The following is a 16,035-nucleotide window of genomic DNA, read 5'->3' on the forward strand; positions in this document are numbered from 1 at the left end:
GAGACCTCTAAGGGCGGTTACACACTCATCCAATCCGAGTCCGTGTAAATACGTTCCGATGTAGTCATACGAAGTAATATATAAGTCAATGACGTAGATATTTTATATAAGTATTTTTACGGATTCTGATCGGATGGGTAAGTAATCGCTCTATGCGCTAGCTGTAAGTAGTTTTGTTTGATCGACTGATTCAAGCGAACACGCCAGCCGGAATGAGCGACGTATAATAATGATTTATATGCGTATGTTTACGCTAAAATTGACCCAATCCATGGCGCGAGATAGCGCCCTAGCGCAGTGAGCGACTAGATACTTACTAAATCACACGTATCGTAATCACTGCCCATTTTATAAATGCGAACGTGTGTTTGTTTGTTGGTTGGACCTTCAATCACGCCACAACGGAGCAACGAACCGATGTGATTGTATGCATGGGTAGGTGTAGCGAGTGAGTGCCGTAGGCTCCACGTGGATACTAGCTAGTATACTAATAGGTACCTATTTAGTAATAAAATATGGTATAATAAAACTATGGTATTAAAAATTTAATATGCTTGCCATTTATAAAAATTTTAGCATTTTCAGTACGACTGTTTTATCGTTTTTTTTGTGCTCAAATTACAACGTTTCTAATACCTTGTACCTAATTAATATAGCTACTGAGTACCAGTTAAATGCCTAACCCGTATCTGAATAGTTACCAGTAATATTAAATTACTAGCTTATGACAGCGACTTCGAACGCGTGGACTACACAAATTTCGAACCCCTATTTTACCTTCTTAGGGACTGAATTACCAAAAATCCTTTCTTAGCGGATGTCTACGTCATAATAACTATCTGCATGGAAAATTTCAGTCCGATATGTCCAGTTGATAGATCAGTCAGCCAGTCAGTCACCTTTTCCTTTTATATATTTAGAAGATTTAGTATTGTGGTCTGTTTTCAGAGATCTTTGGAGGTGTCTCGAGAGAACTCTTACGAAAGAGACGAGTATCATCTTCATGGTGACGCCGACCCGCTCTATTATAATAGTCAACCTAGAACTAATAGGTGAGAACTAAATCTAGTTAACTATAATATATGTTTACTAAGTAAATAAGTAAACTATACATGTCTCACATCCAGCTTTACTCACGTGTTTAGTTGACGCTAGCCCGACTAGTTTCCGCACATGGCGGACGTGGAAGACTACGGCCAAAACCCTTCTCACTCTGAGAGGCGACTCGTGTTCTGTAGTGAGCCGGCAATGGGTTGATCATGATGATGATGACACGTCATGTGTCCGAATTGTCCTCTAAGATTGTCCCCTATCTTGACTATGAATTCCGATGCTAATGGTCCTTTACACAATTTTTCCTCTTTTACATAGTCTCTTTAATAAACCTGCTTTTATGTTAATTATTTCAGGATAGATACGTGGTCGCAGTTGCATGCGCAGGCAAGCGTCGAATCTGCTGTCTCTTGGCGGACGGCAGCGGATTGGCAGTCTGGAGGTAAAAGACTCGAACTCTTCAAGTCTATAATTCTCTGTGTATAGTTAGGCACAATCAGTCTCGAAATCCCATTATTAGTAAGCAATAAAACTACTATTTTTTTAATTGATTTTAATTTTATTCACAAGCTGTGTATAGCCTAGTGGTTAAGACGTCCGCCTCCTAGTAGGATTCGATCACGGGCACGCACCTCTAACTTTTCGGAATCATATTGTTCGTTTAAGTAATTAAATATCACTTGATTTTACGGTGTCGGAAAACATCGTTAGGAAACCTGCATGCCCTGCATCCACACTTGGCCAGCGTGGTAGACTATGGCCAAAACCCTTCTCATTTGAGAGGAGACCCGTACTCTGTAGTGGCTCATGGGTTGATCATGATGGTTTTTACGAAAATCTGGTAAACTACAGACACAGATATGAGATTCTCAAACGTGACTACAAAATCTTATTAAGTTTGTTCAAATAAGAACCAAACTACATTTGTTTGGAGCGCGCTACGAATGAACTCTTCTCAAGCTCTTTTGCTTTGCAAATTTCTCTTATCCTTTTTTTGGTGTATTTACAGAAGAGCAGCGAAGGCCGAGCCTCGAGCGCCAGAACACGTTATACGACGATAGTATAGGATACGGGTATGACCCATATACCACTAGTACGCACATTAGGTGAGCTTTATTCTGCATTTAATTAGGTATTTTTCAATAATTTCTGAGCTATATATGTACACTAGCAGATGCCCGCGACTTCGTCCGCCTAAAATTTCTGGTTTCTCATGAGATCTGAAATTTTCCCGCTGCAAAAGGCCTCACTTACCTACTCACTCAGTAGTCTTACCTTAAGACACGGAACCCAGAATACCTAAACGCCAATTTTCATATCTCTAACTTCAAAAACATAGGGTTTCATATAACCCTTCCACCCCCATTTTAATCCCTTAATTTAGTTACATCTTTTCTTTCCTAAATAATATCTGTCCCGGCTGTACTCACGTGTTTAGTCGACGTTAGCCCGACTAGTTTCGAACCCATCCGGGGTCCTTTTTCAAGGGAGTCCGTTCGCGCACGCGCCGCGGTTTTGACTGCGGGCCGTACTAAAATAAATGCTTTACTTTCAGCATTATAGTTGTGTAAAACACAAGGTAGCTAATATTGTGCGTTTTCGAGATTCATGCTATATTTGTAACAATTTGTTATATTTGTACCAATATTGTACATGGGCTGTCAAAAGGTAACAGACAGACAGACACATTTTCGCTTTTACAATACTTACTAGTAAGGATATTGATTTATAGATTGTACATTTTTCAATAGGGACCATACACAATTATCGCAACAGCCCAGCTATGAGGAGTACTACGACTCGAGCAGTTACCCGTACCAGGCTTACGAGCCGCCATGGGAAGGCCAGTACTTCTTCGTGGAGTGCGGACTCACGCCTACCGAGTACGAGAACATTATCAATAAACGCCGTTCGTCCGTTGTGCAGTTACCACAAATGCCGCCTAAACAGGTACCCAAACGTAGGGGTTCTTAGTGTACGGCTAAAAGTTCAAGTTCGGCTAAAAATAAGTGTACCTAACCACTTATTTTTAGCCGGCTACAGCGACTGGTTGGATAAACTTAGGCGTAAAGTAAGGACTCGATTAACCGGATTAATATAATAATTGTTATCGTAATCAGTAACTCGGATAATCGAAAATCTGGTTAATAATTGAGCCTCGATAGCTCAACGGTTAAAGGAGCGGACTCAAAACCGAAAGGTCGCCGGTTTAAACCCCAACCGTTGCACTGTTGTCGTACCTATTCCCAGCACAAGCTTTTTTGAAAATTGTCTTAATTTGATCCTAAACTACCAAAACAAAAATTTTATTCAATCGATAAGTGCAATAAAAATGCATTTAAATTCTGCATTTCAAATTTTGCTGCAAAAACGCTACCTACGCTAACTACTATCTTTTTAGGTTCATGAGCTATCATGACGTCACACGGATTAGTAACCAATAGTGTTTTCTTAGTAAAATACATTACGATTTCAATCCATATGACGTCACAGTTGGAATTAACATGGCAGCTACGGTATCATGCATTTTGGATATTTGTAGAACAAAAAAAAAAAATTGAAATATTTAAAATGATATAATTCATTTTAAAGATTTCATTTTTTATCTGTTATTCATTATAATTTCTTTTCTCGATTGGTATAAAATACCATATTGAATGTATGAGGAGAAAAGGTTCTGGCATCGTCATCTGGCAATCCGGTTACAAATCCGCATATATTATCTGACATGCGGATAATCATATTCTCTTTATTTAGGACTAAAACTAGTTGTAGCCGGTTAAATTTGACTAAACAGCATTTGACTGTAAGTAATTTGGAAAATTGTTAGATTGGGTCCAGATCGAAATCTGATTACATTCTGACTACATTCGTTGATCCTCTTTTGGTAAGAACATACTATCCTTCTGTGGCTAAGTTTTACCAACTCCTGTCAGCTACTAGTCGCAGCGCAATTTACGCTCACTTGCAGGTAAAGTTTTTAAAACTGTGCGCAACGTTACTCTATTTTTGTTGCAGTTGCCACCTTCATCCCGTTATTCGGATTATAATGAGATGGCACCGTATAGGCATCGGCAGCGACGTACAACAGCCAGTCTTCCAGGTAGGGGGTGTTAATTGCTTCTAAAATCTTAAAACTTTGAACTTGCTGCAGCCTGAGCACAATCCTTTGACTTTTGTAACTCTTTCTCAAATAACAAGCCGCAAAAAAGCGTTGTCGCACTGATTGTGCTTGGGGCACATAGTATATTTATCATAGTTTCTAAGTAGGTAGGGACACAATAGTGCCGTCCGATAGAAATCTGCTGTCCTTTTTCTTATACTTACCCAGTTAGTTGCAAAAAGTAGTTTTTGAGCCATCGCCAAAAAGGTGAGAATTAAAAACTGATTTTAACTTAAAACGGAAAAATATTTTTACTTTCGCCCTAGTGGTTTTACTTTGAACATCGGTTTTTCTTTCCATGATTTTTGGCGATAGCTCAAAAACTGTTTTTTGCAGTTAACGTTCTTCTTATTCTTGTGCCCTCTCCTACTGGAGGTTTGCAATCCTTAAGGCTAAATGGATTTATTTAACGCCGCCCTAAACAGTAAACTTGTAGTTAACCATTTTTTTTAAAAAGGACGGTGGAAATTTAAGTTGTCCATTGGGACGTAAATATGTTATTCAGTTGTTGTTTTATTGTTATACTCAGCAACACCTTCATCAACGCCGAAACGCGGTCGAGCGTTGCCCGTGCCCCCGGGTAGCGATTCAGGGTGGGGTCGTAGGAGTCGGCGGTTGCCGCGGCCACCCGCGGTGACGGCCGCACCGCGACCGCAACCCGCACCCCCCACGACCGCGCACACACACGTGCCTTACATACAAGGTACATATAATACCGTCGTTGTTATACTTAGCAACACCTTCATCAACGCCGGAACGCGGTCGAGCGTTGCCCGTGCCCCCGGGTAGCGATTTAGGATGGGGTCGCTAAGAGTCGGCGGTTGTTGCGGTCACCCGCGGTAACGGCCGCGCCGCGAGCGCAACCCGCACCGCCTGCAACCGCGCACACACATGCCTTACATACAAGGTACATATACCGTCGTTGTTACACTCAGCAACACCTTCATCAACGCCGAAGCGAGTACAACATGTACTTGTTTATTTAATGGTACAAAGTTTAAACCCTCAATAGCTCAACCATTGAGAAGCAGACTGAATTCCGTAAGGTCGCCGGTTCAAACCCCACCGTTGCACTGTTGTCGTGCCTGCTTCTAGCACAAGCTGTACGCTTAGTTGGAGTGGAAAGAAGAATATTAGTCACGATTAGCATGGCTAATTTTAAAAAAAAAGTTGTCGGCACGCATTGGTTCATCTGTCAATTTTTCTCTTTGCGCACAGCTGTATAGATTACCCATGAGCAGATTTTTCCACACCGCTGTTCTCTTGAGCCCATCTTTACGTGTCCTACATTACGTTTTACGTGTTCGCGCGTTAGTTCCTTACAGCACCGCAAACGACGCTAATCATAACTTATCTTTTGCAGAACCCGAGAGAACGGTACCCGACGTTAGTAGTTATAGCTACATCAGCTACGGGTACCAACAACAATCGCTACAGCAGCAACAGCAAAAACAACCACAGCAATATCAAGACACTGCCATAGATCACTATCAGGATAGCAATTATAATAGTACAAGGTGTGTATAAAGATGCAGACACAGTGCTGTGTTGTAGTGTGTCGTAACGTAATTCGGTACGATAAGCTGCTCATCTAGTGCGCTAGATTTTTAATTCGAAAATGCAATATCCATAATAAACCATACTTAATATTATTATAAATGCGAAAGTGTGCCTGTCTGTGTATTATTATAAATGCGAAAGAGATAAAGTATTAAGTTTGTTTGTATGAAGTAATCTCTGGAACTACTGAACCGATTTTGAAAATTCTTTCACCAGTAGAGAGCTAATTCCTGAGTGAAATAGGCCTTATTTTATTTTCAAAAAAGTTAGGGATCCCTATGAAAATTGTAATAAGCTACCCGTGCGAAGGCGGGGCGGGTCGCTAGTGTTATATTATATAACACTAGCGACCCGCCCCAGCTTCGCATATTAACGCAATGAACCGATAACTTAATTTGCTATAATCCGCTAAAACAACATGAATCTGTATGGTGCAACATGCAGCATGCGACATGCACCGCCCGCCCTCCCACTGCTAAACATGCAGGAAAAATCAGCCACCAGGCAAGCAACCATACAGATTCGGTTTGTTTCAGTGGATTATAGCAAACTAGCTGATGCCCGCAAATTCGTCCGCATGGATTTATATTTTTCAAAATCCCGCGGGAACTCTTTGATTATCCGGGATAAAAGTAGCCTATGTTTTAATCTCCATTCCAAATTTCATCCAAATCCGTTCAGCCGTTTTTGCGTGACTGAGTAACAGAAATCCAAACATCCACACTTTCACATTTATAATATTAGTAGGATTAAGATTTTGGTTCATTGTATATCATGGATTTCCGCTAAGTACCGCCTGCTTCTGACACAACATTTGATATTAACGCGTTATGATGTTGTAGTTACGACGATGAGGGGATGCAGCCATTCTTCGACGAGACGCCGCACGCTACACCACCAGCCGCGCAAGGTAACTATCACTAAAGCTTCATTTACGCCAGAACAATATGCGATATTGCAGCATGCCACAGGGCTGCATGGAACAATAATCCATATATAATCTGTCTATCCGTCTGTCTGTCTGTCTTCACGGCCTATCCGTTCAACCGATTTTGACGAAATTCCGGGGAAGAACATAGGCTACTTTTTATCCCGGAAAATCAAAGAGTTCACACAGGATTTTTAATAACCTAAATCCACACGAATGAAGTCGCGGGCATCATCTAGTTTTAGCTAATTTTAATACTTCATATCCAAAATTGCGGGACTGGCAGGATTCAAATCTGAGTTTCCTGCATCCGGCATCGCACCTGGAGCGTTTTTGACTACTAACCCACTGTTTACTCACTGCCAGTTACAACACGAAATCTGATCAGTCAGATGATATATCAACGCACAGCTCAAACTGGACGGATCGAGCTGATATTTGGCATGCAGATAGTTAATACGACGTAGACATCCGAGAAAGGATTTTTGAAAATTCATTCCCTAAAGAGGTAAAACAGGGGTTTGAAATTTGTGTAACTAGTCCACGCGGGTGAAGTTGCGAGCATAAGCAAGTTTAATTATAAATCTGGCAAACTTGTATGCTCCCGTTTTAAATTATTATAATGTAGTTATACCTATTGCTATTTATCATTGACACTGAGTAGGTATTTCAATGCCGATAAAAATATCCGTTATTCGGTCATGGTTATCCAAACGCAATGCAAACTCATAAGCAAATCAGTTTAATTCTGAATCAGTCCCCAATATGTCGTTTAAGTATTTTAACAGTTATTTTGACAATATTACTTTTTCAGTATTCAAATATTTATTTCCATTTTCAGCTCAGAAAACGACATGGACCGAGACGGATAGTTCAACGCAGTTTTCTTATCAAGTGACGAGTTTAGACGATTCTGTGATAACAAAGTCTGTGCCATCAAAAATCACTTCATATATTCAACCGCCAGTGACCACAAAACAAGATATTATTACGAGTCAATATGAACAAAACTACCAGCAATTTGATTTAAAGTACGAGGATAAACAACACTACCAAAAGCTTGATCAACAAGAACAGTCATACCAAGATAGTCAAAATCAATTCTTAGATCAAAAGTCAGATAAGCACCTTACGTATCAATATGAAACTCAGTATCAAGACGAACATGACTTTCAAGATAGTGAAAAACAATTTAATCTTCAGCATGATCAACACGATTATCAACAACAACAGGACATTCATAGTGAACAGAAAGACCAAAAGTATTTTGATAGCCAACTACTGTACCAGGAAGAACCACAGTATCAACAAAATCATGATAATTATCAGCAAGAACAACAGGATTATATGCAACAGCAACAAACAGATTATCAGCAGCAACAGGACCAATATAAGAAACAACAAGATCTATATAATCAGAAGCAAGATCAGGAGTATTTACATAAACAACAAGAACAGCAAATATTGTTGCAGCAACAGCAGGTGGCGCAAAGACAGCAGCAGCAGCAACAACAAAAACTGCCAGCACAACAGCTGCAATCATCTGTCCTTACGGGAGCAGCTACTTTTGGCTCATTTATGGCAGGTGGCGCGAAGAAACTTGGAAGTTTTTTTGGTGCCGCCGCGGCTGCTGTTGCTGCTCCTTCTGTAAGTCAACAACAACAGCAGCAGCTACAACAACAACAACCACCTCCATCTGTATCTATATCTTCGGTTTCTGTTACATATATAGAATCAACCATATCCTCCACTTACGAATCAGCTTCCGTCACGCCGTTTACAAGTGCACTGACTGTATCCGATACGACATCCGTCCCTGTGTCTGATTCTTCATCAGTTCCAATAAGTACTGTGGCGACGTCCACTCCATCGTTACCAAGAACGCCATCGTTGAAAAGACAGGATTCTATGCAAAGACCTCCAGTGCGTAGAACACGGACCTTACCCGATGCTCCAGAGGATTATCCTTCAGGGAGTTTCGATGAAAGTGCCTACGAGGATGAGTACAATAAGACTGAACTTGATCAAGTAGATCGCGATAGGACATCTTTAGATAGGTATCGTGATGAAGATTACGCTCATGATACCATTCATGAAGATGTCGCAGAAGAAGCAAAGACAGTGGAGGATACCAGTCCAAGTATACAAAAGACTGCGTCGCCCACTAAGACTATTTCTCAAGTCAGAAAACCTTCTGTTGACAGTTATCATAGTCAAACGCCTTCTGTACTTGATCGAAAAACTTCACAGAGTTCTTTTTTATCGCACCATGAAGAAAAACTTACAATACCTACTAGCTTAGAAGGTAAATATACGATAATTTAATTTTGAATTAATAGAAACTACTTTAACAAACTTGAACGTAGGCAGTAAAACTAAAAAAATAAAAGCAAAAATAAATAAACATTCTAATCCAAGCTATACCTACCTTACCTAGTTAACCTTTGAGCCGTTTCAAGGTAACAGTCAAACAATAATATGGTTGCATTTATACTCATTTACTACTCTATTACTTTATTCTTTGAAATTACATCTTAGACTTTTGAAAAAAAAATAGTATTAAAGCCATTTTTAATGTCCAATTTTTTTACAGAACCAATCACAGACAAATCGAAAGTGAAATTTCACGAAGTCCCCGACGAACAAGATAGGTTTGAGAGGCAAGAGTCCTTTGACCAAGATAACGATTATCAGGACGATCAAGATCAAGATGAGACTTTTAGGGAAGATGAGAAATTTCAAGATCAGGAAAGATTTGACGAGCAGTATCCAGAGGATAGTGTTTTTAATCAGGAGCCAAATAGACACGATGAAGAACAGATGGTGTTCCAGCCGGAGCAGCCTAAACTCACGCCGAAGCAAAGATGGCATCGAGCGTACAACAAGATCGTCATGCAGCTTAATGTGAGTACCTTTTACCTTTTGATGATTGAAACAGATTTGATGAAATTTTTTTTTGGATTTTTTTAAATAATTAATTGTACATTTGACTTGTTATCTGTTTCGATTGTCCTTTATTAATGTTTTTGTGTAATTATTTATTTTCATGCAAATGGAGAATTAATGTGTTTTAATAAGTGAAGAAGGAAACTAGGATGTAAGGAATAAGGTAAGTTTACAAAATAAAATAAAAATATACTTTTTATAAGATTGTTATAACAATACCTACAACAATTGCTTGAGTTGAGTTTAAAATATGAAAGCCTGTTTCACAATCACCAAATTAACTTTATCTACCAGATAAATTTGATATTTTGACAGATTCCCAATACAAAATCTGCCATAACGTCATATTTATTCGTTAGATAAAGACATGCCCTAAAACTTTTAATAATCTTATCTTCATTGATCAAATCATTTTAATAATAATAATTCGAAATTCGTTAACTTCATTAACTAAGAGAGTTTACTCCTATTTAAATACGGTGTGAATTTCCCAAGGTACGAATACAGTTAGTTATCTTAAATCTGACAAAGGTATACCCCGACATGAACCATAGAATTTACTTTACGACTGTCTGCACCTAATCAAATTTCGCGAAATTGATGTTAATCAAATGTAGTCTGGCTCCGTCGGTGTCCAATTTATACTACATTCATTTTATTAATGTCTGTCTTCAGTTTTATATGCATGTTCTTGTTATATTATACGTCGTAGGCAAGATCAATAATGGGTACCTACTTCTCTAATCGCACACTAAGGGCCAACGTATAAAGACGGAAGAAGACGGTTCAACTCATAGAACCCATGCTTTTTGATAAATTAAACTCAGCTTTAGGTACAATTTCAACATGCTATCGAAATTCGTACACTGAAATTAATATACTAAGGTCATGCGGCGTGCTTGGGCGCGTTACAACGCATTGCCGGCCGCCCCTAGTAAATATAGCTTAGTGGACTTGAAAATGACGCCGTGTCTTGTGCCTAACATGCTCTTATCTACCTAAATGAAACGCTAATTAAGTATACTTTGTAATGTATTTCCAATAATTCCTTATTAGCATAAATTAATAAAATTTATAAATACTGTGAGCTCTGTTGTAAATAACCTCTATTTAAGTATTTAAGTCTAAACTAAACTAAATTAACAAGGTTTAATCTCGTGCTATCCTTTGCCGCATGATGTACCTATCATAAAAGGGATAGCAGTAGATATTAAGGCCTATCAGCAGCAGTAGATATAAAGATTCGCCAGTTGACAGACATAGAAACAGCGAGAGTAGTATATTTTAGTTACTTTCACAGCATTATGTCATATGGTATATTATTATGGGGTAATGCTGCTGATATTAATTCTATTTTTGTGCTGCAGAAAAGGGCTGTTCGAGCCATATACAGTATGGGGCCACGAGAGTCACTGAGAACTAAATTTAGGGAAGTTAAAATTATGACAGTGCATAATCAATATATTTTTGAAAATTTACTGTACGTACATAAAAACATAAATAAATTTAAAAAAAAAGTGACTCATAATATAAATACTAGAAATAAAAATAAACTTGTAATGCCCGCCTCTAGGCTCAGTAAAGTTAGCAATTCATTTGCTCGTAATTCCATACGTTTCTATAATAAGCTTCCAGAAGACATATTGGAGATGTCTCTCAACAAGTTCAAAATTTTCATAAAACGTAAACTAATTGAAAAATCCTATTACAATGTAAAGGATTATTTAAATGATAAGCCAGCTTGGGAATGAGTTGCTTAACGGCTTTGTGATAGTTCTAATAAGTTTCAATAATTTTGTAAAGTAGTGATAATAAAAAGAATACCCGGCTTAGTTTGTTGTGGGCTCTTCTCAGACCTGAACGCGTTTGGAACCCTCGTTGCTTTAGTTTTAAGTTTGCCTAATAATTATCACCACTATATCTTACAAATCTAACACCATTCCAGACCATCAATAAGAGTAATTTATTACCTATTTTGAATAAATCATTTGGCTTTGACTTTGACTTTGACTATCTTTTAGATTACAGATTGCGCACAATAGAAATAGGATAGATTTGACAGATTTTTTGTTGTCTTGCCTTTTAAGACTTGGAGATGGATTGGATATGGATTGGATGAGAAATGTTCCATCCGCCTGTCACTTTCATGTCTCAGTATAGCTGGCGATAACTCTTAAAGTGTTGCTGATTTTGCGTTCTATTTTTCTTCTAGTTTTTAACCGACTTCAAAAAAAGGAGGAGGTTCTCAATTCGTCGGAATCTTTTTTTATTTATTTTTTATTTTTATTTTTTATGTATGTAACCGGATTACTCGAAGATGCCGGGACCGATTTTGAAAATTCTTTTTTTGTTCGAAAGTGTATACTTCAAAGTTGGTCCCATTTAAATTTGGTGAAGATCTGATGAACATCTTCGAAGATAGATACTGGAACTCCTCAACGGATAAGAGTAAATTGCTCGCGATCAGTGTAATAGCTTAGTAAACAGTAGATTTTTAACCAGTCATAGCATAATTCCATGGGGCCACTAAAAATTGTGAAATAATTTTTTTTTACAAAAAAAATGAAACCGACTTCGATACGCAAACACTAAAAATTGAAAAATAATTTAATTTATTACCGAATATATTTTGTATACAAGAGTTAATATAGTTCCATAATAATATTTTTGGGGTCGGTGCCAATGAGGTGCCATTGTGGAGTCTCATAAAAATATGAAGTCTAGACGATTCGCGCAGCTAAAGCTATTTGGCACCGGCACCAAAAAGTATTATTATGGAACTATATTAACTCTTGTATACATAATATATTCGATAATAAATTAAATTATTTTTCAATTTTTAGTGTTTGTGTATCGAAGTCGGTTTTTATTTTTTTTGTAATTTTTTTTTAAAACTAGTCCTACCAAGATTACATCACAACACCAAACCATTGTATTTTAATCCCGCTGTGAAAAAATGTATATACGTACGCCACCGCTGAGAAATGCGAAAAGGCTATTACTGAACTCCTAATGGGCTGACCTTACGTGGCTTGCACATATGTATGACATACCTAACTAAAGTTTTATTAGTGTAACAAAAAGGAACGTCTCACTGAGAGACTGTCTAATGATTCGAAGATTTACCTACGTCTTTTCAGTCGATCACCTTTTCGTTTTATATATTTAGATAATATGCTTGCGCTTGACGACAATAATTATGCTTAAAAAAGCAATAATGAGAAATGCTCCGTTCGCCTTTAGCTTTCATGTCTAGGTATAGTTGGCGATGACTCTCATAATAATGGAGAATCCACAACACTATATTACTATATAGTGTTGTGGATTCTCCATTCTATTTTTCTTTATGGAAACTAGTCCTAACAAGAAATTGCTCTTGAAAAAACAAATTATTTCAGTTTTCATATTTATGAAGATTTCGTAATGTTTCAATTTTCATTAGTGATGATTGATTTAACACGACTAAACTGCCGTACTCAGAGTCACTTAATCGTTACTTAAGTTTAGTTAAAACGAGACAGAGCTATATCTCTCACATAAATCTGTCTCGTTTTAACGCAATCTTAAGTAACGATTAGCGACTCTAAGTACCGCGGTATGAGCTCTATCGTACCTTGTACACACTGATGACAAGGTTTATTCTCTGCTTGTACAGTACGTAAGATTTATAGACAACTAGCAGACAGACAGAGAGACAGACAGACACACTTTCGCATTTATAATATTAGTATGGACTAGATGATGGCCGAGACTTCGTCCACGTGGATTAAGGTTTTTTAAAAATCCCGTGGGAACTCTTAAATTTTCCGGGATAAAAAGTAGCCTATGCCCCGTGGTGTAAGCTAACTCTGTAGCAAATTTCATTAAAATCGGTTAAACTGTTGGGCCGTGAAAAACGAGCAGACAGACAGACAGACATCTGTCCGTCACATTCTCGCATTTATAATATTAGTATGGAAGTATGGATAGTATGGATACGAATATAATTCCTACCTATCATTACTTAAATTTCCTAAAGTTTCCTGATTGATTACCGTCAACCTACATGAAACAAGTACTTGTACGAAGTATTCGTAAAATGAGGTATTTCCAGTTAGTATTCAGGGTATTTCGACACATGTATGTCATAGTTATTGACACCTTCGACTTTGTCTGGGTGGTAATAGATTTTTTAAAAAACTTCGTGGGAATAACTTTTCTGCCATAAAAATTTACCTATATCCGTCTTCGAGAAGTGAACTTATTTGTATCACGTACAATTAATTGGCTTAACAGATGGACCGTGAAAATGTAATAGACAGAGAGATAGACAGACGCATTTATATCTTAGTAATATTAGTATGGATGTATAGATTTCGTAATGTTTCGTAATGAATTCTTGCCAGGTTTTTACTAAGAAATGTACCACTATAACTAGTTTTTCTTTGAAATATTACACGTACAACGTAACAAAAGCTCTCTAGTGGGCTTTGATCGGCGTATGGCTTCGTTACCCACCTTTACAAAATCTCGGCGGATTGAAATGAGATTAGATTGATACATAAACGGTTTTTGCAGCGTATTTATTTGATATTTCGAGGTATTTGTATTTTTAGGGCTCCGTACTCAAAAAGAAAAAAGAACCCTTATAGGATCACTAATTTGTTGTCGGACTGTCTGGCTGTCATGTCTGTCAAGAAAACCTATAGGGTACTTCCCGTTGACCTAGAATCATGAAATTTGGCAGGTTGGGGTCTTATAGCACAAGTAAAAGAAAAAATCGGAAAACTGTGAATTTGTGGTTGCATCACAAAAAAAATCAAAATGTGTTGACGAATAATATATAATTAAATCGGTAAAAGATGGCGCTTTTTGTCATTAACTTGCAGTATTGTACACACAGATTACAGTGGTTGTACATAATAAAATTGTGCTAGGTAGGTCTGTCTGTATATCTTCTGCAATGGTACGGAACCCTTCGTGTGCGAGTCAGACTCGCACTTGGCACTTTAGTTGTATCAGAAAAGCTGCTAGTAGATAGTATGGTACTTATTGAAAAGATTTGTACTTTTCGATAATTAAAACTCTTATTTCCGAATTGGATTGAAAAGCATTCTAATTACAGCTTACGTGTAATATATAAATCTGTTGTAGTTGTACTACACTATTATGTTATTCGTGCATTATTTATGTTACTGGAAGTAGATCACAAATATAGAGTGAGTCACTGGATATTTCAAAGTCAGATAAAATAGCCTATTACCTCAGAATTGCTATTACTTATGAGATTGAAATCGTAATCGGGCGTTTATGTAAAATTGAAACATTGACAATTTTGTTAATGCTCTAATAAATTCAATATAATTACAACTGTTTTGGGTATATAGTTAGAAGAATGTATTGAAATGGGATTTTTTAAATCCTTCCACAAGTTACTTAACGAACATTCTTTACAAGGTTTTCCTTTAAGGCGTCCTGTCGCCTGCTGGGTAAGTAGTGCCTCCCACCGAGTCCTATGAAGCCTTTGAACCCGTTCACTTCATTAGTTCTACTCTGTTATTCTATCCCATGCCAACCAAGTCTACGCACTCCCGCAGTTCGCAAACAGACTTTGTACCGTACGCACATCAGTAAAAGTGAAAAGAAATTAAACTGTTTTATTTTGAAGTTACGTAAAACAATGTCAACGGAAACCAGCGAGGACGCGTTATCATTATCGTGCGGGCGTCCGTGGCCCTAATGATAGCGACGCGCGCGCACCTATCGCCTATTTGTATGCAAATTTATTTAACTTCAGGTGAAAACAGTAAAGTTTTCACCTTCAGTATTTTTGTAATAATTGTCGCACTCACTGAATTGTCTCGAACATTTGTCCACCTTGTTGCGTGTATGATTGAGTAAAAATGGTGCGAAGTAGGAAGTGTCATGCGGTCAGCGAGGCTGACGTGCGTCGCGAGCAAACGTTTGAATCTAACCGTTCAAATGCCAGTGGTTCCCGGTTACGGGTCCGTCGTGGCTCAAGTCTTACTGACTTGGATAAGCTGCGATGTAGCGCAGGTTCAAGTGGCGGAGGGTCAATCGGTGACTTGATGAACATATTCAGTGGTAGTGCCAATTCTGTTGGGAGTGATTCTTTGGTGGCTCGAACCGTTCCTTTAGAGACCGTTCGCCGTAACTTACCTTCCATGTCGACCCCACCGCCTCATCCTCCACCGTCTCCCCTCATACACTCGAGGCCTGTGGGTCCGTTGACTATGGCCCAGAGGACTTTGAGGTTTAGCAGACTACTGAAATATCAGCCGTGTTCTTCTGATGTTGTCATATTACTGGTAAGTGTATAGTACCTAATCAACATAATATCGTTACATACCTCCTATTTACATTGAATTTTACTGCTGATTATATT

General features: G+C 38.1%; 1 protein-coding gene across 3 annotated transcripts in view; it reads left to right on the top strand.

Moving 5' to 3' along the window:
- unc-13 overlaps positions 1-16,035 on the top strand; it is a 394,380-nt gene that overhangs the window by 92,567 nt on the left and 285,778 nt on the right. For 2 of the 3 annotated variants that reach the window (XM_069504114.1, XM_069504112.1), the window contains exons 8-17: positions 949-1,052; positions 1,410-1,495; positions 2,063-2,159; positions 2,805-3,003; positions 4,072-4,156; positions 4,746-4,919; positions 5,580-5,733; positions 6,619-6,686; positions 7,546-9,009; positions 9,298-9,608. In XM_069504114.1, coding sequence (XP_069360215.1) covers positions 949-1,052; positions 1,410-1,495; positions 2,063-2,159; positions 2,805-3,003; positions 4,072-4,156; positions 4,746-4,919; positions 5,580-5,733; positions 6,619-6,686; positions 7,546-9,009; positions 9,298-9,608 — 2,742 coding nt within the window. The remainder of the gene's footprint in view (positions 1-948; positions 1,053-1,409; positions 1,496-2,062; positions 2,160-2,804; positions 3,004-4,071; positions 4,157-4,745; positions 4,920-5,579; positions 5,734-6,618; positions 6,687-7,545; positions 9,010-9,297; positions 9,609-16,035) is intronic. The other variant, XM_069504113.1, reaches the window with a different exon arrangement.

Source organism: Maniola hyperantus, chromosome 17 (assembly GCF_902806685.2).
Source record: "Maniola hyperantus chromosome 17, iAphHyp1.2, whole genome shotgun sequence".
NCBI lineage: Eukaryota > Metazoa > Arthropoda > Insecta > Lepidoptera > Nymphalidae > Maniola > Maniola hyperantus.